This window comes from Triturus cristatus, chromosome 6 (assembly GCF_964204655.1).
Source record: "Triturus cristatus chromosome 6, aTriCri1.1, whole genome shotgun sequence".
Taxonomy (NCBI): Eukaryota; Metazoa; Chordata; class Amphibia; order Caudata; family Salamandridae; genus Triturus; species Triturus cristatus.
The window spans coordinates 1,013,866,129-1,013,891,065 of NC_140589.1; the positions used below are offsets into that span (position 1 = coordinate 1,013,866,129).

Sequence of the window (24,937 nt, forward strand, 5' to 3'; positions counted from 1 at the left end):
CAGGTGCTATTTTATATATTGACCTTACTACTCTATTCAGGCGTTTAGGGCTATCAATGAAGTTCCTACGATGCAGAAGAAACAGTTACGGACCTGTGGTCCTGGTTTTGCTACTTGTGTATCTTAGTTGAAGTAATAAACGACCCACCGTCCTCCCCGGCTGCTGGGATATTTATCACATATGTGATTATACATGTTCTGTCTACACTTTACCTTGAAAAAATTGAGAGAAACAATTGCCAGTACCAGCATTCTGGAAAGGGGTGCCTCCCAGGTTCTTAAAGGCAAAGGCTTCTTTTTTCTGTCTGTTAACTGTAAAAGGCTGTCCTGTTTTCCTTGTTTATTTTGTTGGGATTTTAGTGGTGTTTTCACAGTGTTTTCCAAACCTTTTGTTCACTGCCCAGCCCCCATAATAGACATACTAACTGTTTTTCCAGGGGGAACAACCTTTACAACGCAACTTTTACAACGCACTACACTTACAACGCATTTTTAACAACGCAAAATCCATTACAACGCATGACATTACAACGCATGACACTACAACGCATTTTTAAAAACTACCTTTATAACGCATTCCATTACAACGCATACTACCTTTACAACGCATACCATTACAACGCATAATATTACACTACACTATCCAACACTTACCCTACTGTTGCACCCCCTGGAGTTAGAATAGTAATTTTTACCCCTATACTATCCAACACTTACCCTACTGTTGCACCCCCTGGAGTTAGAATAGTAATTTTTACCCCTATACTATCCAACACTTACCCTACTGTTGCACCCCCTGGAGTTAGAATAGTAATTTTTACCCCTATACTATCCAACACTTACTCTACTGTTGCACCCCCTGGAGTTAGAATAGTAATTTTTACCCCTATACTATCCAACACTTACCCTACTGTTGCACCCCCTGGAGTTAGAATAGTAATTTTTACCCCTATACTATCCAACACTTACCCTACTGTTGCACCCCCTGGAGTTAGAATAGTAATTTTTACCCCTATACTATCCAACACTTACCCTACTGTTGCACCCCCTGGAGTTAGAATAGTAATTTTTACCCCTATACTATCCAACACTTACCCTACTGTTGCACCCCCTGGAGTTAGAATAGTAATTTTTACCCCTATACTATCCAACACTTACCCTACTGTTGCACCCCCTGGAGTTAGAATAGTAATTTTTACCCCTATACTATCCAACACTTACCCTACTGTTGCACCCCCTGGAGTTAGAATAGTAATTTTTACCCCTATACTATCCAACACTTACCCTACTGTTGCACCCCCTGGAGTTAGAATAGTAATTTTTACCCCTATACTATCCAACACTTACCCTACTGTTGCACCCCCTGGAGTTAGAATAGTAATTTTTACCCCTATACTATCCAACACTTACCCTACTGTTGCACCCCCTGGAGTAAGAATAGTAATTTTTACCCCTATACTATCCAACACTTACCCTACTGTTGCACCCCCTGGAGTTAGAAAAGTAATTTTTACCCCTATACTATCTAATACTAACCTTAAATGCAATTTAATATTATGCGTTGTAATGGTATGCGTTGTAAAGGTAGTATGCGTTGTAATGGAATGCGTTGTAAAGGTAGTTTTTAAAAATGCGTTGTAGTGTCATGCGTTGTAATGGAATGCGTTGTGATGGATTTTGCGTTGTAAAAAATGCGTTGTAAGTGCATGCGTTGTAAAAGTGTGCGTTGTAACGACATACATCCGTTTTTCCAGTGTTCAATAATCATGTCGTTTTTTTAGTGATTATTATAAATCACCTATTTAATTTAAAGGAGATGCAATTCATTGTATTTATTGTCTCTCCATCACCACTATGTCCAATGGACTTATGTTAGACTGTTTTAACCATAGAAAGCTTGTGCATTGCAGTCATTCACACCTCATTACCCTCAGTCACATCTCATTACCTCTCACACTTTGTCTGTGTAGTTTACAGGACTAATAATGGAGTAAAAAGGTAAGCGTGCTATATTTAAATGTTTAAATAAACAAAGTCCCCAACACAGTTTGGGTTCATTCAACAACTCATTGCTGAATATTATGACATTGTAGGAGGGTCATCCCTACCAGCAGCAAAGAACCTTGTGAAGCCTTTAAAAGTTTTAATAAGAGGGAGCTCCGTCGATCAATTACTGCTTGGGATGGATGCCGTCACTCACCGGGCCCCCTTTACCGCAACCTAACGGACCCCTGCATACCACTAACGAGGAGGGTGCCCTTGATGGCGCAGAGCTGTCTGAGGGCCCAATAGAGACAAAATGGCAGGCGCCAAAGGTTTTTGGCGTTGACAGAGAGACACTATACAGTAGGCCCAATTTGTACTGTTGGGCACCGGGGCAGTGGGCGCTTCCTTCCCGGAGGTGCCCGCTGTTCTCCTGAGGGTTGTCCCTTGCTCTGTGCGTGTGGGGTGCTGGTGTCCGCCTGTATTGTGGGCCGGGGGCATGAGGTGGGACGAGTGTGGCCGACCTTCTGCGGCCTTCTCTTCTCCTCTCCTGTGGCGCAGCCGTCCGTCCAACCTCCTGACCCTCTCCCTCACCCTTAGTAATAACAGCCGAGACAGGTGGACCTGCCATATTATAACGCATTTGTGCTCTTCCCGACGGGCCCCTGTCATCCCACCTGCAGTGCTCTTGTCATAGCGGCCTGGTACCCGCCTAAACCGGACTTGCGGCTTATACTCTGGGCTTCTTGACTACATTGGGGTGGTGTGGGACAAGGGTCTGACTGGTGTAGACCTTCTGCTGATTGCTGGTCTGGCCTATCTGGGCACCCGACCCTCCCCCTCCCCTGCACAACCACCGCCACGGACTAATATGCAAAGGAGGGCCTGGCACAACCTGCAGGGGTGCTGGCCTGCGAGTATACACTGGTCCTGGGTGGTTGTTGATCCGTTTTCATCTGGGACCTCTCCTTCCTCGGCCTGCAGCTCCCTTGCGTGTGGCGGTTTTGGCCCCCTTCCCTTCAGAGCTATTTAACTAGCATGTGAAATCTGTCATCCAGGAGCTTGAGTATAGTGGAGACTGACCCAAGGACTCTCATTCAGGGCACCAACTGATAGGACTGTACAACGGACCCCTGCACCTACCAGATATATTTTCAGGAAGACACCTTGCGTCTTCCTTGGTCTCTGAACCGCTGTCGGTCCTAATGCATTCAAGTGACTTCTAGGCCCAGCAGTGCCCTACAAGCTCCACTACTCACCCGGGCCTAGGGTGGGTGCTTCCAGGCTCACACAGCAGAGCCTTCACAGATCACGCCAGCACCTCCGGTGCCAAGTTTGGAACTCAAACCTACTGAGGCCTCCTGGATAGGATTCCCCCTGATTACATGAACGGGCTCACGCTCAGCGGAGGCGATATCTTCGTGCCGGCGGTGCCCTGGCGAAACATTGAACCCTGAGAGAGCATTCCTCTTTCAGACATCAGAGCCTGAACCATGTGACCTGGAGCCCCTGACTTTCTCTACAAGAACCTGGTACCCATCCCACTAAGTCTTCTCAACGCAGTGTTGAAAAAGATGCTTCATTAAAAGACCTGTTTGCCAAGATATCAGCAAAGATGCCTAATCAAGTACGGGAGGTGCCACCAACTATGCCACCCTCTGATCGTCTAGCAGCGGAAAACTCGCATACCGGTGATGCCCCAGTTATGAGGGCTTTTCTGGGACACAGCGTTCTCAGAGGGGACTTCGCAACTCTCAAACAGGGCATAGCTGCGTAGGTGAAGGACCTGTCATGATGTTGACAACCTGGGCAACGAGTAAGCTCCCTGGAACAGACCCAAGACTCTCGGGAGGAGAAATTGGACATCCACCAACAAGAACTTTTATAGCTGTGAGACAAGAATAAGAAGCTTCGCTACCAACTGGAGGATCTTTAGAACAGGTTCCTACGCTCGAATATACCTATCAAAGGAATTCCATTACAGGCGGTACCTGCAAGCTAGAAGATTTCATTGTCTGCTTTTTTCGCCATGTGGCTCCAGCGTTTGCTGATCAAGAGATCATTTACTGCACCCATCGAGCGGGCCGCCCGGCCAGTACTTCAAGGCTGGCCCAGGACATCCTCATGTTTCTTCACTATTACCGGCAAAAAGAAACCATCATGGCTGCAGCGTGGGATAAACTGCAATAGAGTTTGAGGGACTAAAACTGTGGCAGTATCAAGACCTCTCCCCAATAACTTTGCACCGATGAAAGGACCTCCTGCCTTTGACAGACTTACTACGGGAGAAAGGCATCGGGTATAAATGGGGACACCCCTTCCGCCTCCAATTTGTTTGGTACAATGAATTGTGGAGTGAAAGCACTCTGGATGAAGCAAAATCACTGGTGGACATGTCCACACTGCCAGATGACACATGCTTCCTCGCCCCGGAGTCTCCGCAACTGCCACATCGGATACACGCCACTTTACCCGCCAGAGGAAGAAAACGCTATGTAAGCCCTTGGAGACCGAAAGCTGCAAGGAGCAGGCGGCGCTCCTTCAGCAGCTAAAGCGTTGCAATAGTGCCACAGATGCTGAAATTGACCATTGACCTCCTGCATGCTAGACCTAGATCTTCCATGTCAGATTGGCAAAGGGCCCCTAGCTTAACCCTTCTGAGTACAGATTTTCAGCTCACGGCGATTCCCACTCCCCTCTCATTGATGAACTGTAGGGGTGGAGCTCCGTAGCCACACTGAGTTAAAGACCATAGAGATTTATCGCAAAAGACATGGACCCTCTTCGACAGATTAATATAGTTCACAAGTGGGGAAGTTTTTGTTGCACAGTTCTTTGTTCTTTCTTCTATTTCCCCCTGAGTCCCTCAGTCTGTCCTTTCACCCCATTGACACCATGTGTTAATGATTATATTCTGAGGATGGTTTATTTTTCTGTCCGAGCATGGCCCACACCAGCCTACCACACAATCACAGGTAGATGATTACTATTCTCAGCCTTAATGTTAGGGGCCTTAACGCTCTAGTGAAGCACCTGGCTCTTCTATCCTTTCTCAGTGACATGAAGTTTGACATTTGTCTCTTATAGGAGACCCATGTGCTCAAAACCGACTGGAAACGTTTACACTCCCAGTGGTTTGATCCGCAGTATTTTTCTTCTGGGGTAGTGAAGAGGGCAGGGGTTAAGATCCTACTGGTGACACATTTTTCATGGTGAGTGACTTAGGTTCATAATGAATTGACTGGCAAACTTTTGGCCTTGCGAATAGACCTGAAAGGGCATAGGCTCACTCTGCCAAGCCTCTGTATCACCAATGACCATCAAGAAGCTTTCATAAGGGATGCCTGGGTCAGGTATTATCCAGGCAAGACATGGATATTAATGTAGTTGGGAACTTTAACATAGTGATGGGGGCTCAGAGGGATAGATCAATCCACCGACTGGGACAGACCGGTGCCCTTTCGCCCGCAATTAGACAGTTGCTGACAGATGCAGGCCTGAGGGACAAATGGCAACTCACCCATCCCTCAGCCACAGACTACACCTTCTTTTCGGCTGGGCACCAAACGTAGACCAGCATTGATTTTTTTTTCTTACCTCTCCTCATATTACTCCCAAAACAACAGCTGTAGATATTGGTGCGGCAGCACTGTCGGACCATTCCCCTGTTGTCCTCATATACATTCCCCACAGTACCCTCTTGGTCCCGCGGATCTGGCACCTTAATGTAAAACTTCTCACCTACGATCACACATTCACTGATATCTCCACCGCCATCACCTCTTTCCTAGAGATTAACGACACACTGGACACCCCAATTTTGCTGATGTTGGAGACCCTGACGGCAGTTCTGCTCTGCCACTTATTGCTATAGCCACCCTTTTTAACAGACATAGGTTGGCAACTCGCCGTCAGTTGACTATGGACCGTAAACAACTGAAAACTCTGGACATGGGTAGGGCGGAATACGCGCTCCTGCGGGTAAAGCAGAAATATTATGTTGGGAGGGACAAGCCTGGCCGTCTGCTGGCCCACCACCTTCGTGCCCAGGCAGTGAATCATAGAGTGAACAAACTTGTGGAATCTGATGGCACCTGTAGTATCAGGAAGAAGGGATTGCCCATGAATTTGAGGGATTGTACACCACCCTTTACCCAGCCAAAGATCTTTCGGTGGCAGATATTGTCGCTTATCTGTCTGCGGTTACCTTGACTAACATTCTGCTGGATGCTGCCCCCTCCTTCTATAGAGATATCACCACCAACAAAGTCCTCATGACAATACAACACTTGCAAGCGGGGAAGGCCCCTGGGCCTGCTGGTTATGGCATAGAATTCTGTAAGGCCTTTGGTGCATTATTTGCTCCCTTATTAACGCTCCTCTATAATGGATTTAGTGCCAGTGGTACGCTGATGGACTCGATGCAGCTTGCCACTATTATGGTGATCCCCAAGGCTGGCAATGATCCTGGGCAGTGCGCCTCCTACTGTCCGATTTCGCTGCTAAATGTAGACAGCATAATTTTTACAGCAATCATGGCACGTAGATTAGCACTATACATACAAGGACTTTATCTCAGAGAGAGGATGTAGTGATAATATGAAACAGGTTTGTCATCTCTTGGACAAAGTGCAGCATTCTTGCACTCCAGGTTTTTTCCGTCTATCGATGCGGAGAAGGTCCACTGGCCATATCTCTGCACAGTTCTGACATGCAAAGGCCTGGGACCACGGTTTTGTTAATGCTGTTATGCCTCCTCCAAGGCCAGAGTACAAGTTATTGGAATCCTATCCAAACCCTTTCTGATCGCTCGAGGTATCCGACAGGGTTGCCCCCGTCACCCTTATTGTTTGCCATGTATATGGAGACCTTATAAGTGCCCATCCACAATTTGCAGACATCGTTTGGGATGCAGGGAGCATAAAATAATGTTATACACTGACGATAACCTATTAAGCCTGTTTGAGCCTTCTGCTGCTCTGACTGGAGTGATGGGGGAAGTTGAGGCATTTGGGAGAGATTCTGGCTTCCAAACTAATCTGCAGAAGTCCCCTATACTCAATTTGACCATTTCTGAAACAACCCAGTCCCAACTTGCATCCAGGTTCCCATTTACAAGGGCTGCACAAGCGATAAACTATTTAGGCCTCCAAATACATTTTACCTCCGGTGGCAGCCTCTTGGCAACCACGCGATCAGACCTCTCCAGGTGGAAGAGCTACGGCCTTTCCTGGCTGGGCCGCTTGGCGGCGGTCAAGATGACACTCTTGTTGAAAATCTTATATACAATGCAAACGTTACAGCTTCAGCCTCCCCCACGGATGCTAGATAAGTTGCAGTCCCTCATATGATATTTTATTTGGAAGGGCAAATAGGTAGCGGATGGCTAAATCATGGGCGCATCTTTTGCAAGCGGAGGGTGGACCAGGATTTCTTAACTTATAACACTACTACCAGCAAGCGCAGTTGCGATACATGGTGGAGTGGTCCGAAAATCATTGGTGGTTTATTGATCAGGCAGTAGCTGGTATCCCTGTCTGGAAGGTGCCTTGGCTGCCAAAGCCATATAGGCCTGTGGGTGTGTAAATATCTCCAGTACTGAGTGCCACAGTGGGAGTTTGGGATTAGGTGGAACTTCGCCATGGTCTTTCCACTCCTCTGTCTCCACAGACAACAATAATAGGTAACCCAGACTTTTCCCTGGCACAGAGCGGGTCTGCTTTTGCCGCTTGGCAGGAAGCCAGTTGTAAGCAGGTGGGTGACCTGTTTGACATAGATGGCCTTATGGGCTTTTTACAGATTCTGTCTGCCTTTGTTCTGCTTGCTGTCAGTACATGGCCATTTGCCCCTGGCTGATGCAGTCCTGTCTAATTCCTCATGCTAGCTGGGCTCTTACTACCTCAAGTGCATCCTGCTCAACACCCGCTCCATCCACAAGCACGCCGTCGAACTCTGGGACCTCCTCGACACAACATCGCCAGAAGTCGCCTTCCTCACAGAAACCTAGATGAACGCCTCCTCAGCGCCCGACATCGCCACAGCCATCCCGGACGGATACAAGATCACCCGGAGGGATAGCGTCAACCAGACCGGAGGAGACATCGCCATCGTACACAAGTACACCATCCGCATCACGACCAACTCCGACGACACCTTCACCACCGCCGAACACCTCCACTTCCAGATACACACCGACCCCCAAGACGACCCTCAGAGGCACCCTCATCTACAGACCCCCGGGACCACGCACACAATTCAGCGAAGACATCGCAGACTTCATCAGCCCGCACGCCCTCCCCTCCGCTGACTACATCCTCCTAGGGGACCTCAACTTCCACCTGGAGAACAACAAGGACTCTAACACCACCACTCTGCTGGATAACCTCGCCAACCTCGGACTCAAGCAATTGGTGAACACCCCCACCCACTACACCGGCCACACGCTTGACCCCGTCTTCTCTCCCAGCAAGCACATCTCCTTCAGCCATTCCACCGGACTTCATTGGACTGACCACAGCTGCGTCCACTTCAGCTTCAGAAGAACCACGACCCACCACCACCCGCAACAGGTTCCTCGCCGGAGCTGGAGCAAGATCACCACCGAGCAGCTCACCACCTCCCTCAGCCAGAACCCTCCAGCCAGCACAACGGACCCCAACGAAGCAGACAGCAACCTCAAACAGTGGCTGACCGCCTGCGCCGACGACCTCGCACCACTGAAGAACCCTTCCAGCAGACCCGGCAGCAAGAAAGCCCGCTGGTTCACCAACAAACTCAAGGACTCCAAGAAGAACTGCCGCACCCTCGAGAAAGCCTGGCGCCACGACCAGACAACAGACAACATGTCCGCCCTCAAGCACGCCACCCGCAAGCACCACCAGCGGATCCGCACCACCAAGAAGGCAGCATTCAAAGAAAGACTGGACAACAACGCCCACAACAGCAAGGAACTCTTCAGCATCGTCAAAGAGCTCTCCAACCCCAGCGCCGGAAACAACGACATCACCCCTTCACAAGACCTCTGCGACTCACTCGCCTCGTTCTTCCACCGCAAGATCACCGACATACACAACAGCTTCGGCGCACCAACCACGCACCCTACCGCCGAACCAACGCCCCCCACCACCACCCTCTGCGCCTGGACCCCGGTCAGCACCGAAGACACCACCCGCACGATGAACACCATCCACTCCGGATCTCCAACCGACCCCTGCCCCCACCACGTCTTCAACAAGGCAGACTCCATCATCGCACCCCAACTCCGGGACATCATCAACACCTCCTTCTACACCGCCACCTTCCCGGAGAGCTGGAAGCACGCCGAGCTCAGCGCCCTCCTGAAGAAACCAACAGCGGACCCCACCGACCTCAAGAACTTCCGTCCCATCTCGCTCCTCCCTTTTCCTGCCAAAGTCATCGAGAAGACCGTCAACAGACAGCTCGCCGCCTTCCTCGAGACGAACGGCTCCCTCGACCCCTCGCAGTCCAGTTTTCAAGCAAACCACAGCACCGAGACCGCACTGATCGCAGTCACCGATGACATCAGATCCCTGCTCGACAACGGAGAAACAGCAGCCCTCATCCTCCTGGACCTCTCTGCAGCATTCGACACTGTCTGCCACCGCACCCTAGTACAGCGCCTCAGCAACATCGGGACCCAAGAGAAGGCACTGAAGTGGATCATCTCGTTCCTCGCCGGAAGAACTCAGAGAGTCCGCCTCCCCCCGTTCAGATCCGACGCCACCGAAGTCATCTGCGGCGTACCACAAGGATCATCACTCAGCCCAACCCTCTTCAACATCTACATGAGCCCCCTCGCAGCCATCGCACGCCAACACAACCTCAACATCCTCTCCTACGCCGACGACACCCAACTGATCCTCTCCCTCACCAACGACCCCGCCACCGCCAAAACCAGCCTCCAGGAAGGGATGAAAGACGTCGCCGAATGGATGAAGAACAGCCGCCTGAAACTGCACTCAGACAAGACGGAAGTCCTCATCCTGGGATCATCGCCCTCTGCCTGGGACGACTCCTGGTGGCCCCCTGCCCTGGGCACCACTCCCAAGCCAACAGACCACGCACGCAACCTGGGCTTCATCCTGGACTCCTCCCTCTCGATGACCAGACAAGTCAACGCCGTCTCATCATCATGCTTCAACACCCTGCGCATGCTCCGTAAGATCTTCCGACGGATCCCCACCGAAACCAGGAGGACGGTCACCCAGGCACTCGTCACCAGCCGACTTGACTACGGGAACACCCTCTACGCTGGAACCACAGCCAAACTTCAGAAAAGACTCCAACGCATCCAGAACGCCTCCGCACGACTCGTCCTGGACATCCCCCGACACAGCCACATCTCCGGCCACCTGAGAGACCTGCACTGGCTCCCCGTCAGCAAGAGAATCACGTTCTGACTCCTCACCCACGCACACAAGGCTCTCCACGACCTGGGCCCCACGTACCTCAACAACCGCCTGACCTTCTACACGCCCACCCGCCAGCTACGATCGACCAGCCTCGCCCTCGCCGCCGTACCTCGCATCCGCAGAGCCACCGCCGGAGGAAGATCCTTCTCCTACCTGGCAGACAAGACTTGGAACTCCCTCCCCATCCACCTTCGGCTGACCCGGGGCCATCTCTCCTTCAGGAAGCAACTCAAGACCTGGCTCTTCGAGCAGTAACGGACCCTTCTCCCCCAGCGCCTTGAGACCCTTCCGGGTGAGTAGCGCGCTATACAAATGCTATGATTGATTGATTGATTACCCCCTTTGATAAATGGCTCCTTACTTGCTTTTCTGACAAGCGCATCCCCTCTAATATTTATACCTTTCTCACCACCCCGCAGAACCTTTTTAAAATCTCCTGTGTGGTGTAGATGGGAGAAGGAATGAGAACGCATATTTACGGACGATTAAGGGGGCGGTATTTTCTTCACCGCGCTCGTGCCTCTGCCTGCAATATTTCCAGTAAAGAGATGTTTCTGAAGATCGCTCACGACTGGTATTTCACTCTGGCCAGAGTCGCCCAGAGGAATTTGAGTAAAGACAGCACATGCTGGTGCCATTGCAGGCACATGGGCACTCTTACACACTTGCTCTGGCAATGCCCCAAACTTAGGTCATTTGGGATGAGGTACTAGCAACGGTTACTGACATGTTTGATACGTACATTCCAGAGTTTCCCAGCTGTGTATTCTTGGGCCTCCCTAATCCTGTGACGTACCCAGTGAAGTCAATTAGGGGTCGAGCGATTACCCTGGCCCTGGGAGCCGATAGGCAGGTCGTCCTCTCCAGGGGGGCCACTGACGTAATCTCTGTGCATTTTAACTGTTTGCATAATCTTTGGGCAATACTGTGTATGGAGAGACTGACTGCCATTGCGAGACACACCCTTCCCATATTTGAGAAGACTTTGGTGCCCTGTATTAGATATCTCTTGAAGGAGTTCCAAGAATTATCATGCCTGTTATATCTGTGGGTCCTTCGACTAGCCAACCCAGGTCAGGACTTCTCAACAACTACTACCTGATGGCTAATTACTCATTAAACACTTTCCAGGTAATATGGTGCTACAAATGGTGTCTCTTTCCCCTTCCTCCCCCTCTTTCCAGGCTGTTCTTGGTGCAATCCACCCCCCACCCCTGTTTTGTTTGTGAATTTGTTTTGATTTTACTTTAACCCATAGATGATTGCAGTTGATGATTTCCCCACCGGCTGGTGGATGTAGGTGGGCTGCTGTTGTATCACTCTTGCCTTATTGATACGAATAAAAAGGTCTTAAACCTAAAAGTTAGAATTGCTCCAGATTTGTAGTCTAAATAGTTCTAAGGCACCTTAAACTTGAAGCTTTAAGCATACTTGCCCCTGCTTTTCTGCATGCTTTGCCCAACTATATTAATGTGGTGCTGCTGCTGTGTGGACCTTTGTAGATGCCAATTGCCCCCTTGGCAATGGCTTACTTTAAGTCAGGCCCGACCTTTCAAACAATGCCACATTGCCTTTTGGGACTTGAACAGTTGCTGTTAATCAACTATAGACACAAAAACCCCAGCAGCAAAGTGCAGTTGGGTAAAAAGTCAAGATTAGCTGAAGGAATCACACATAATTGGTCACCTTGAAGCTATGAATTTTGTTGGTATGTGTAAGTTCTTGTGTTATGTTTTTACCAGTATCCCATGTGCATAATGACCGCACTCTTTTCAAATGTACCTGTCTCTGCACTTTGCACTGAATGCTTAAATCCTGGGGTCTTCGACTTTTAACCTGCTATCAATACTGACTTGTAAGAAAGGGGGCTGTTGTATCAAATGGGTTTACCCTTTCTGTGTCTTGGGATAAATGCGATAGTACATATTGGCCAAGATTCCTATGAGCCAGCCATTTCACAAATTAGTGAAAGAATTAAACATTGCCAAAAGATCAAATATGGTTTTGATATTCACCCTGTCCTTACAGTGCATAAAAATTAGATCAAACCTAAAAAGAAAATGAATATTCTAAACCTTCAAACTTTAATCCAACCATACAAAATTGGAGGAAACAAAAGGAAGAAGCTACAATATTTTAGTGTCGTCCCTAAATAACAAATCTCAAGCATAATAATCCTGGACTAGTCTTTCCTGCTGCTACAGTGTATTACAAAGTTATATTGTTTTGACCTCTTCAGAAAGAAATAAAAATGACTCATTCTCTCTGTTCTTTTTTTTCTTTGAATGGAACTTTATTTTGTGGCTGTTTCAGTGTTTGTTTACATTGATATAGATGTTACCTTTTCAGTGGAGTTTTATCAGTTAATATAGGTTTAAACCTAAAACTGGATAGCCTAAATGCAAGTTTACAGTCTGCTTTTTTACATTCATGCCTCATTGCAAAATGTTTTCTATTGAAAGATGCTGCAATGTAATTCCATTAATTCTTTTAGAAATAATCTGATGAACATTCATAGAAAATTGCGATTCTGGTCTCATGCTTGGCTTGAAGAACCAAAATGGGCTCTGGTGTGTTTGTGTGTGTGTATATATAGACATACATTGGAAATTGTACAGTTCATTTTGTACAGAACCCATGCTTGATCATTCTACAGAGCTTTTGGTGAATGGTTAATCTCTTCTTTATGAATGGCAGGTGACATGCAAAGTTTCTTGACTAGAAATAGTGATCAAAGCCCCAATTCATTGTAGAATATAAACGTCAACAGTGTAGTTTTTCAGCAGAGCAACAGTATAATAAACCACTCTAATCAATTTATTCTCCCCATCTCAATTTACTTAGACTGGTCCTTATAATCTTGAAACCTGCCTGAGTGTTGTGCTGCTTTCACTTGCCATGGTAATGGCTGGATCCGGCACTCTAAAAGCCCTCCAGCTTTGTCGCTTCATGCTCAAAAAGACTGGAGGTGAAATGAACTATGGATTTCATCTTGCTCATTCCATGGCTTTGGGGCTGCTTTTCTTGGGAGGAGGCCGGTACGTATTACCCTTAATGGTATTTTCTAACATACTCCAATATATATAAATTATTATGTGCTATGTATATTGTGTAATATTTGGGGAATGAAACAAGTCAACAATGATGTACACAAAATGTATGGTAATGGACAAAGCACTCTAAATCATTTCCGACCTCATCACAAGATAGTGGCTACGCCTAGGGGTCATTTCTATCGAGAAGGAGATTGTAACTATATGGGAATGTTTCCTCTGCCTCTACATTGTTTGCTTGAGACGCGATATGTTGACGAGCCTGTGGGTTTAACTCTTGGAGGAACAACGCAACAATCCAGGGAGTTTTTACCACCCCCATTCAGAAATAGCAGTCCTGGTGTACAGAACAGACTGAAAAACACAGTGATTATGGATCCCAACAAACCAGCCGAAACCTTGTGACATCACTTTATGGCAAGGAGCAGATCTCATCAGCAGAAGTCCTTATGGTCCTAAAACTGTGGTTAAGAACTACATTTGTGTGTCCCCCTCACCCTATGTTTGTGACCACACGAACCCCCCACCTGCCCCCGCCGGTGTGACCAGTGGAGACTATTTTCCTTAAGTATAGGGTAAGTAAATTCACCACATAGATATGCTCATGTTTGTAATACGAGTGCTTTTTGTGTGTGTGATTATCACTTTGAATCACTGACCAAAATGACATAGTAATTAAAAAAAAGTTATGGATTGTTCTCAACTAATCATCTGCAAGAAGGTGCATGTAATTACCCCCCTCTTTCCCCTTTACAGGCAGCTTCAACAAGACAAACGGGCACAGTAAGATCTGTTCTTACATTTATAATGGTCTGAGTCAGGACTGTGATGTGTAGGGATCCTGTTAACCCTAATGAAGGCCCAAGACCCTTCTGAGCCTTACATAAAAAAATGGGAGGCAAAACATGTGATTTGGAAGAGTTAGGGCGGCATGATATTCTATTCTATTCAGCAGATTTATAAAGCGCATGGCTATACTACCAGGGCGGCTTCCCAACGTGGTCTGGACTAGCTAGAGTACGAGTACCTAAGGGAATCAAGGGAAAAGATGGGTTTTCAATTTCTTTCTGAAACTCAGAAAATTGTCTTCTAATCCCAAGATGATGGGCAAAGATGGAAACAAAAAAAGGGAAGAAGCAGCCCCCACTTCTGGTTCTTCTAACCCTGGAAACCGTGTGAATGCCCCTGCTTACCTGCTTATATTGTCTTAATCCTATCTGTTGTTCTCTTTTAATAAAGAGATATTGTTTGGACTTGCACCAAGGTAGTTGTATTACTTAATCTGTGTCCCTCACCTATATAGAGCAAACATTTTTTCTATTTCGCTAGTCTTTAGTCAAGACCACTTTGCTGTTATTATCCGAACCAGGTGGGACAGAATCGCCTGTTATAAAGCATACCACAACAATGTGGGTGAGGTTTTCTCTCAATTTTATACTCCTTGCGTTAGGACTCTAGCACATTTAGAACTCATTTAGTGCTTTGTCCACTGCTATACTTTTTCTGTATGCGTCATTGTGGCTTTAGAGGACTATGATAGTAGGTTATTTCCTCTCTGGTTGAAATGGAGACAAGACAACAATCCCTAGCATGACAACACTATGCTAATGACTGTCACATTATGTTTTACTCCATGGCAGTCCGATGATGACACTCAGTAATTGTTTTTCATTCCTTGATTGAACTGGTAGTTGGGGGATTAGGTGAAGGTTATTGTTTTTAAATTGAGGATCATGATAATAGGCTTTGAGTCAGGACTGATAATTGGGAGGAGAAGGTAGTGAATTATTTCTCCCTTCAATTCAAGGGTTCTACCATTTCCCTAGTCCATCGTCCACAGCGTCTACATTTTCTTGAACTTAGTCTAAGACCACAGTTACCCGATAGGTGTGAATGTTGTTTTTTTCATTATTATAGTGCTTGTGTTTTCTTTTTAGCTCTTATCCATTCTCTGGGTCTGGAATGGATAATTAAGAACCCTTTGTTGACTAATTGTGTCCATAGTATCACTTTTCTTTGGCAAATGGACATCAGTTTGTTACTTATCAATTGCTGCGTGAGTACTGTAATTAGCCAGATCCAAGATAGAGCCAATGTTTTATAAGGCTCTGCATCTCTCTAGCCCATGCTTTTTGCAAAGAGTTGGACTGCATGAACTGAGTGTCCAGTTTTCCGATGGTGTTTTATTGACCTGTTGGAGGCTGGGAATACTCAAATGATGTCCTCATGTGCCAGTTTCATTCTGCATATATCCCTCCTCCTGTTACCCCATCTTTACCACTAAACTCATGTGCTTATTCAACCTTAATTGTATGTGATGTAAAACTCCATTTTCTGCCCTGACTTGTTTGTGTTGTCATTTTGAAAAGAATATTGCTCCCTTTTCCTCCTTAAGTGGGGTATGCATTCACACTTAAGTTGATAAAATAAAATTAAATATCACTGAGCCAAATCTGTCAAATCGAAGCATTTGCATTATAATTATTAAGTAAGCACCTTTAATAAATTGCTCCTTTCTGCTAAGTATATGTAATTAGAGGCAATATTTTACCACAAATTTTTAATGTATAGCATAGCTAATACTCCTTTAAATTGTGTAAAAGACTAAGTTGTGGCACTTTTAAATCACAAATCTAGCTAGGGATTGAAGGAGGCAGACTGGTTATCGCCTGTCTCGAGGAGGTGCTTCAGTAGACGCCCAAACCCCTGTCTCCCTACTCCAACCATGACTCTTGGGCCACTGTGAACCTGCGACATGCAACATTTTCCTGCTCCTCCCGCTGTCTTCCTTGTGGGCCTCTTCATTTAAGTGCCTCTTTTGCCTTCTGTCACCTTTATGTGCTTCTTTTTGCCCTCTTCTGTCTCTCTTCATGCATCTACCCTTCTTTCTCTAATGCTTTTGTGTCTCTTTGTGCACACTCTGCTGCATTTGCCTCTTTCTGTTGCTCTTTTTCTTACCCTTTTCACACTTTTGCTCTCTTCGGCTGCATTTTTCCATTTGCTATATTTTTTTAAGTTGCACCTAAACAGCACATGCCATGTGTCTGTGAGACATGTTGTTTAGATACAGAGAGTGTACAGCCAGCTAATAGCTTACTATTTGTTAGCTTATGTGTCGCTCTCATTTCAGGGCATACGGGCATCATGTCCACTTCCGGTGTCTGGCCCTCCCCTAGAGCAAGGACCATGTATGTGTGTCCAACCAATGCTCCCGTTTTCGGAGCTACCTTTTTGTGTGTGTTCAAGCACTCCATATGAGTGCTTGTGTTTTCAGTTTGTCTGCCATATCCCCGTCTCTGAAGCTTCTATTCCCTCCCACCTGTCCCCTTTCCAAGTCGCTTCTTCTCCTTCCCATCCCCCTACCCTGTACTCTATACCACTACAGTCTATTCCACTACACTCTACTCTGTGCTTCTGCTCTTAAAGCCACTGCACTCTGCGCCATGGCACTCTACACCGCCCTGCTCTAGGCACTCAAATTGAGATGGGGAGTCTGCACTCTACTGCACTGCACTTTATGCCACTCTACTTTGCACCACTCCACTACTTTTTACCCCACTGCACTCTGACACCCTGCTCTGCACCACTCTACTCTTCATTACTGAGCTCTGGGCCTCTGAACTCTACACCACTGTAATCTACTCTGCACCACTCTACTACTGCACTCTACTCTGCACCATTTTACTCTACACTACTCTACTCCACGGCACTCTGTGCCACTGTACTCTACATTGCACTACATCACAGCACTCTACATCACAGCACTGTATGCCACTCTACTGCGCTCTACTCCACTCTCCTCTGCACCCTACGCCATTGCATCACTCTAGTCCACTCCATTCTATCCCAGTGCACTATATGCTTCTCTACTCTGCATCTCTCTACTCCACTGCATTCTGCGCCATACACTCTACTCTGCATCATTCTTCTCTACACCACTGCACTCTATGCAAGCCCACTCCACTATACTCTACGCCACTCTACCCTGTGCCACTCCATGCCACTCTGCTCAATGCCACTCCACTCTGCGCCACTTCACTCTACATCACCCTACTTTACCCCACTCCAAACCACTCTACTCCACTCTTTGTCACTCAACTCCACTCGAGGCCACTTTACACCATGTCATTCCACTCCGCTCCACTCCACACTGCTGTACAACCTGGCTAAAAGACATTTACAAAGCATATAGATTTCGCGTAGGCAAAACCCATTGGTTTTGCCAATGCTTGTCTCTTTGCCGGTTGTTTTTTATTTTATTTTTTTACTTTCTCCTCCTCTGCTGGTCTTGTTCTGCTTTCCTACCTATTCCACCCTTTCACACTCCGCTTGAGCGCTAGCCCAATCGCCGCACTCTTCTCTCCTCTCTTGAGTTCCTAATGGCCATGGAATGAGCGTGTCCCTGATGTACCAAATGGGAAGCCTGTCTTCTCCCTTCTGTGCCCCGACAGCACCTATGACCCATTGCCAGCCAACCACCCACTGAAACCCGAGATGCTAATTGGTTGGAACACTCCGTAACCTCAGCCATGGAGGCCCATCTCTGCACTGAGCACAAGCCTTCTTCGCACGGACAGATGGGGCAATCTTCTGCTTCACCTGCCGCTTCTCCTGCACCACCACCGACCTCCACCCACCATCATCCTCCATCCCATCACACCACACACACAACCTCAGCAAACTCTTTGCTGCCTTGAACAACACACACCCCACGCTCACCATTGTACCCCTCAGCACCTGCTCACTCGTTAAACACGCATAAAAGTCAGGGACTTCTCTGCTGACCTGCTATTTCTCACTGAAACCTGGCCTAACCCAGCTTCTGCTCCAAATATTGCAGCCCCCCCCCCCCCCCCCCCGGATAGATTGGAAGACAAGACAGATCCAACAAACCCTGAGGATGGATGACTTGCTATCATCTGTTGCGAGGAACTCAGGTGCTCCCAACCTCCAGTCCCACACCCCCATCACCTAAAAGATCCAACTTCAGCTCCATTCTTCCCAACATCATCGCATCACTGGCACTTGCATCCAACTTCACTCTACTCAGCGAAGTCAACTTCCACCTAAACGATCAGTGCAGCCCCATCCCCACTACTTTCAGGGAGCACCTCAATATTTGTGGACTTGCCCAATGAGTGAACGACTCCACCCACTTGGCCATATATCTTCTTGACTTCCATCTACACCAAGTTTCCCAACATCATGGTAGACAAGCCCATGCCTGTCGTCTAGACGGACTACTTCCTTATTCACTGCAGCCTACACTTACACAACCAGTCTTGATCTACCCACACCACTTGATGCCAATGGAGCAAAATCTGAGACAACTTCTGATTCTGAAACCTCTGGCCCAGACACCCACTGCACTGGGATAACCTAGCATGCTCAATCGTGAACATCAACATGTGGATTACCTTGTGTGTGAACTCCCTGTCTCCTTTGGGAACAACCACCACATCAGGAGCCAAGCCTCAAGCAAGCTGGTACACCCTTGCCTCACGAAGCGTTAATGCAAGCAGCTAGAAAGACGGCAGTGCCACTCCCATGACAAAATCGATAGATTTCTGCAAAGTAGCCCTCCGGATCTACCACCACGCCTCAAAACCACCAAGCATCTAGCCCTCATTGAAAGGATCAAAAACACCTCCAAAGAAATCTTCAGCATCAGCACGACAACAATCACCCCATCCTAAGAACTCTTCACACAACTCTCCTACTACTTCATGAACAAAATCAACATGTACAAGAACTTTGCCGATTACAGGCCCATCTTCATTCTCCCACACTGGAAAACCTAATTAACGCCTGGCTGACGAACTATCTCGATGCAAACCACTCCTGGACCCCTCCTTATACAGATTCAGGAGGTGGTTTGGCACTACGATGGATCAGCTCCTTCCTCTCAGGATGCACTCAAATGGTAAGCCTGGCCCTCTCCTCATCTAATGCTTCCAACCTGAGCTGCAGTGTCCCGCAAGGCTTCTGCCTAAGCCACACACTCAGCCTCTGCCTGCCCCCCTTCACCAGAATCATCCACTCCCATGAATTCTGCATCACCTCCTATGTGGACAACACTCCGCTCATCCTCTGTATCCGAAGACACCTCCACCACGCAAGCCAATGTTGTCATATGCATGTCTTGCATAGCATACTGGATGAAAAGGAACTGCCTCAATCTCAACAGCGAAAAAACAGAAGTGCCCTTTCGGCAAATACACCTCTTATGGTCCCTGGGTTGGTGACCCACTGAGCTAGATGCTAGTCCTTGTCCGTCCAATGCTGCCAGGAACCTGGGATTTGTAATCAACAACAGTATCTCCATGGCGAATCAAGTCAACATCGTCGCTTCCGCATCCTCAACTACTAAAAAAATGGATCCCCATGGACACCTACAAAACCCCTTCATCACCAGCATGCAATCATCACAAGCAAGCCTTCATCAAAACTTCATCACCTGTAAGCTCAACTACAGGAACTCCCATAACGTTGGCATCACTGCCCAACTCTGCAAAAGGCTCCAAGTTTTACAGACCTCAGCCGGAAGACCTACACTGAAACTCCCACACCAGATGAACATATCTGAATACCTCAAAGATCTAAATAGGCTCCCAATCCACAAATGTGCTCCCTTCAAACTCCTCATACACTTTTAAAAAGCACTACACAACAAAGGCCCAGCATACCTTAACCATTGTTTCCTTTTCTACACGCAGACAAGACAGCACAGCCCGTCCAGCTTTCTCCATGCATCCGACAGGCCAGAACCGGAGGTCGAGCATTCTCCTACCTCAGGCTTACAACATTCTCTTGGCACCCTCGTATTCTCTCAATATTTAAAAAATAAGTAATTTACATAAGCTTTCACTAGAGGCATTAATCGAGTCGGGATTGCTGAATAAAACAGTAACACCTAATTGAGAGACCCTTTCGGTGCAAGATAAAAAAGGATCCATAATGCATTATCCAGGGTTAAGCAATCTTGTATAACTGACCTTGTAAAGCTGGCCTCTGAAGTCAACCAAATTGAAGCCTTTAAAAGAAATAGGTGTTGTTTAATAAAGTCCTCTAAGTAGGAAATCCCCAATTCCGTTTGACAGCTCTCAGTAGAACAATTATACAAGATAGACAACAGTCTTCTCATAAAAATAAAAATAAGCCTTTTGTAAACTAGTTATATCTGAATATCCCCCAAATGCCAGCACCCCAAGTTGCCACAGGTAAGAATTTGCTGTTTTATGCTGTAAGCATTTCCCGACATGTTTAGCTGCAATCCTGAAGACAGCCTCTATTGCTCGATCAAATTGTTGCCATATGATGATGTATAAATTCCTCCTGATTCGTGATAAGTCTACAGGTATCCTTATATAGTTAGAGGTTTGAATGCTCCCTACCACTGTGCCACAGATGTTATGTTGATGACTTCTCGCATATTTAAGCCCACAAACCATAGTTAGAGATTTGGAAAGATTGTTTTTCAAATCCAGTTGATCCCTAAAATTTATGAAGACATCAAGTAATTTCTGCAGGCTGTAGGCTGTTCTAGCAATTATCACAGCATCATCTTCACACAGAGCTGGTCTTGGGTATGCCCTCATCAATGGTATATCATGCACCCCTGTCAATAAAAACGTTTCAGATTATTAACATAAAAGGTTTTTTTAAAGTGCCAAAACACAGCCTTGATGAACTCTCCTATTTATTTTGAGCAATTCAGTGCTTTCTCCATTTAGTCCAAGGCACACCTTGGCTGATGCATCCAAATCTGTCGCAATAAACTGGCTATAAGCTTGTCCCCCCTCCATTGATGACCTAGTGGTCCAGAGTTTTGAACGACTGGTGCTGTTAAAGGCACTACTCAGGTCCATAAATGTGTGGTGGATCACTCCATTCTTTGAAACCATATACTTTCTCATCAATATATATAAATTCAGACACTGGTCAACCGTTCCAAGACCTTGTCAAAGTCCATATTTTACCTCTGGGAAGATGGAATTATGCTCAGCCCAAACTTCCAAACATGCACACGGAATTATGCCCTCAATATTTACTGTTGAATCGAAAAGGGATGTGGGGAGATGATTCCTTGGATCAATTTGATCGCTCTTCTTAAATATAGGAACAATTAATGATTTAAGGACTCACAGCTTGCACAGACCTGACATGACCTGCTTAGGGACATGGTTTTAAGTTCCAGTGTCTAACACACTAGGAGGCAGGGGGAGATCCTTGCTGTGCAGGTTTATTTTTGGAGGATGCGGGACCCCACTGCTCGAGATTCTGAGCCTGCCCTGCCCTCAAGTCCCAGGCTGCAACATACCAAAAGGCTGGGGAGCCCATTGCAGCGCCATGCGGGCATATTTTGGAAGCTGCGGGACCACGCTGCATGAGATTCGCAGCCTGCACTGCCATGACCTGCCTGGGACCTGGACACTAAGTCCCAGGCTATTGTACGCCAGGAGGAGAGGGGAGTGCGTTGCTGCGCCGGGCAGGCGTATTTTGAAAGCTGCAGGACCCTTCCAAAAGCCGTCCTGACTGCTCCCGTCTGAGACCAGACCTGACGGGTCGCCCCTGTGACATCAGATGTACCGGTGCTGGAACTATGGAGAAATGCAAACTAACTGCCCCTTTGGGTCCAATGACAAGGAAGGAAAGTTTCCGAGCAGCAGGGGCTCAACCAGGGCAAGTCCGGTATCTTATCGTACTTGTCATCAGCAGTAGGGGTTTTCAATGAAGAGATTGCCAATGTGGAGAAGGAGCTGGCTCATCAGGTTCATGTTGGTCATAATGCCTGTAACCCTGCTTCCCAAAGTTCAAACAGTCCCAGTCCGGTCTGCAATAATGACTCTGTGCCAACAATCATGTCTTAGTGTTCTGGTGAGGATGGGCCCTTTTGTAGAGGTAGTCTTTGAAGGTATGTGTAGAAGTTCATCGGGCCTGCCCTAAGGTAGTTAGTCCCTCCTTCTGAGGATACTGTTTCTGACTCTACCCCTGGCCGAGAAGAGGAAAAAAAGAGAGTGGGCAGCCCAGAAGGCTGATCGTCAAAAAGTACTTTAAACAGTGTGAAATGTTTGGACGGTTTATTAGAGGACTCGGACACCGATAATAACTGGAGTCATACAGTATCGGAAAAGCAGTATTCCAAGGTTGACTCACTTATCAAGGAGCTACTTGAGTCTTACGGCAACCATCTTTCCTTTCATATGGATAAACCTATGGAGTTGGAGGTCATTTATCTAACTGAGACTCTATTAGCTGTTAACCTTGTTTCCTTTATGTCTCATCCTACGCACAGGAGGAGACATACCCTAGACCAGGTGTTCTTGAATGTAGAGCTGGAGGTTGATCTGCCTCTACCTCTGCTTTGGTTGGACCACTGTCTAATCAGTTTTAGATGGCCACTCTCTTCTAAAAATGGCCATAAAAACTCTAACTGGGTAGAAAGTAGACATAGAGCTTTTCACAGAATTTCAGCGGCTGTCCTGGGAGAGGACCTTGAAACCTCCGCCCCTCTTCTTTCAGGGAACCCAGAAGGGGATGTGATTCAGCTAGAAGCCTGGGTGAGGCAGAGCGTTCATGAGTTAGCCTATATGACGATACGTACTACTAAGAACGCTAGGTTTTTGCCCCCCATGTTCAATGAACTCTTAAAACTAATAAAAGAGCCTGTAAATGTTTGGAAAGGAAGTGGGGGAAAAACTATAATTTGGAGGACAAACTTGAGTATAAGTCGGCCTTGAAGGCCTACCACTCTAAAGTCAAGGATACAAAAGAAAGCTAGTTGGATGATAAAATTGAGACATCCAACAATAAAGGAAAGAAGATTTTTAAAATCGTTAAAGCTTTCTCCAATCCGACGTTCATTATCAGAGATCCCCCGCCATCAATAAAATGGACTAACCATTTGGCGGAATTTGTTCATGATAAAATCGTGACTATACAGAATTCCTTCTCTAAGGTGCCTCCAGATGACTACTCTGACTAGTTAGTCCCAGCTGTGGAGCTGTTAGACAGAGAAACCCCCGCTCTCCTGCAAATACCCAGCTGCCGCTAGAAGTATCCCTGGGTATTATTAAGGGTCTTAAGTTAGGTTCTCCTGCTGATCCTTGTCCAGCTCAACTGTTGACCACGGTGGCCACGTCCATTAATCCTGTTTTTAATAAGGTTCTTAATACCTCACTGTCAGCTGGCTGTTTGCCTTCCATTTGGAAACACTCAAATTATTCTGCTATTAAAGAAACTTTCAGCAGAGTCTAATGTTCTAGTTAACTACAGGCCCAGATCTTTACTTCCGGCCTTCTCTAAATAATTGGAATACTATGTGAACACAGTCATTTCGGACTTTGTGGAAAAAAATAACCTTTTGTATATTAGTCAGTCAGGCTTCAGGGCTAACTATAGCACAGAAACTGCATTGATGGAAGTCACAGAACACATCAAAGAAAAGTTAGATCAGGGGGGTAGACGTATTCTAGTATTTTTGGACCTGTTGGCAGCCTTTGATACGGTCCCACATGACATCCTCCTGGAAAGGATTAGGAAGATTGGAATCAGCAGCTCTGCAATAAAGTGGCTGGCATCCTTTCTTGAGGACAGAAGTCAGGAAGTTTGGACTCCTCCCTTTGTGGCTACCATCCCCAGTTTGAAATTGGGTGTCCCGCAGGGCTCAGTATTGAGCCCCACACTTTTCAATCTGTATATGTCCCCTCTTGCATCACTGGCAGAAGCATGCAGGACTAAAATAATTTCATATGCCGACGATACCCAGTTGCTTTTTACATGTGAAAAGGGGGCAGACTTTGAGGGTGAGAAGAACAGAATATGCCTCTCCCGGGTTTTTTAATTGGCTGATGTGGAATCAATTGAAGTGTAAACCTGAGAAAGCGGAGATTATCTTTTTTGGCTCACGTCCCTCGGAACAGTGGAGACTCTGGTGGCCTGGGGATATGTCGCCAACATCCTCTGCTCAAGTCACAGTTAGAAATCTGGGCATCTCTATCGACAGTGCTCTCTCGATGAGATCTCAAGTCCAGTCGGTAGTTGGTACCTGCTTTGGTCTACTTTGAATGCTGAGGAAATTGCTACCCCTGCTATCACTGAATACGAAGAAAATGTTGGTCCATGCGCTGGTTACCTCCAGACTAGAATATGAAAATGTCTTGTACATGGGTTTAGCTGAGTACCTTCTCAACCGCTTGCAGGTAGTTCAAAATGCAGCAGCGGGATTGGTGCTTATGCTTAATCCCTGGACACATATCCCCTCACCTGAAGGCTTTACACTGGCTTCCAGTGATAAGAGGATCAGATGTAAGGCTTTGGTGCTGATTTTTAAAGCTCTACAAGGTATGGGTGCTGACTATCTCAGAAAGAGAGTATCCCATTACTCGCCATCCAGAAAGCTGAGGTCTACCTCTAATGGCCTGGCCTCGGTTCCCAGGATACGCTGAGCCCGATCTGGAGGAATATCCT

The 24,937-nt window shown here is 46.9% G+C and overlaps 1 protein-coding gene across 1 annotated transcript in view; it reads left to right on the forward strand.

Annotated features, from left to right (window-relative positions):
- The window catches only part of ANAPC1 (anaphase promoting complex subunit 1), a 771,271-nt gene that overhangs the window by 566,794 nt on the left and 179,540 nt on the right, over positions 1-24,937 (forward strand). The window contains exon 37 of the mRNA XM_085611802.1: positions 13,260-13,453. Within this exon, the coding sequence (XP_085467928.1) occupies positions 13,260-13,453 (194 nt within the window). The remainder of the gene's footprint in view (positions 1-13,259; positions 13,454-24,937) is intronic.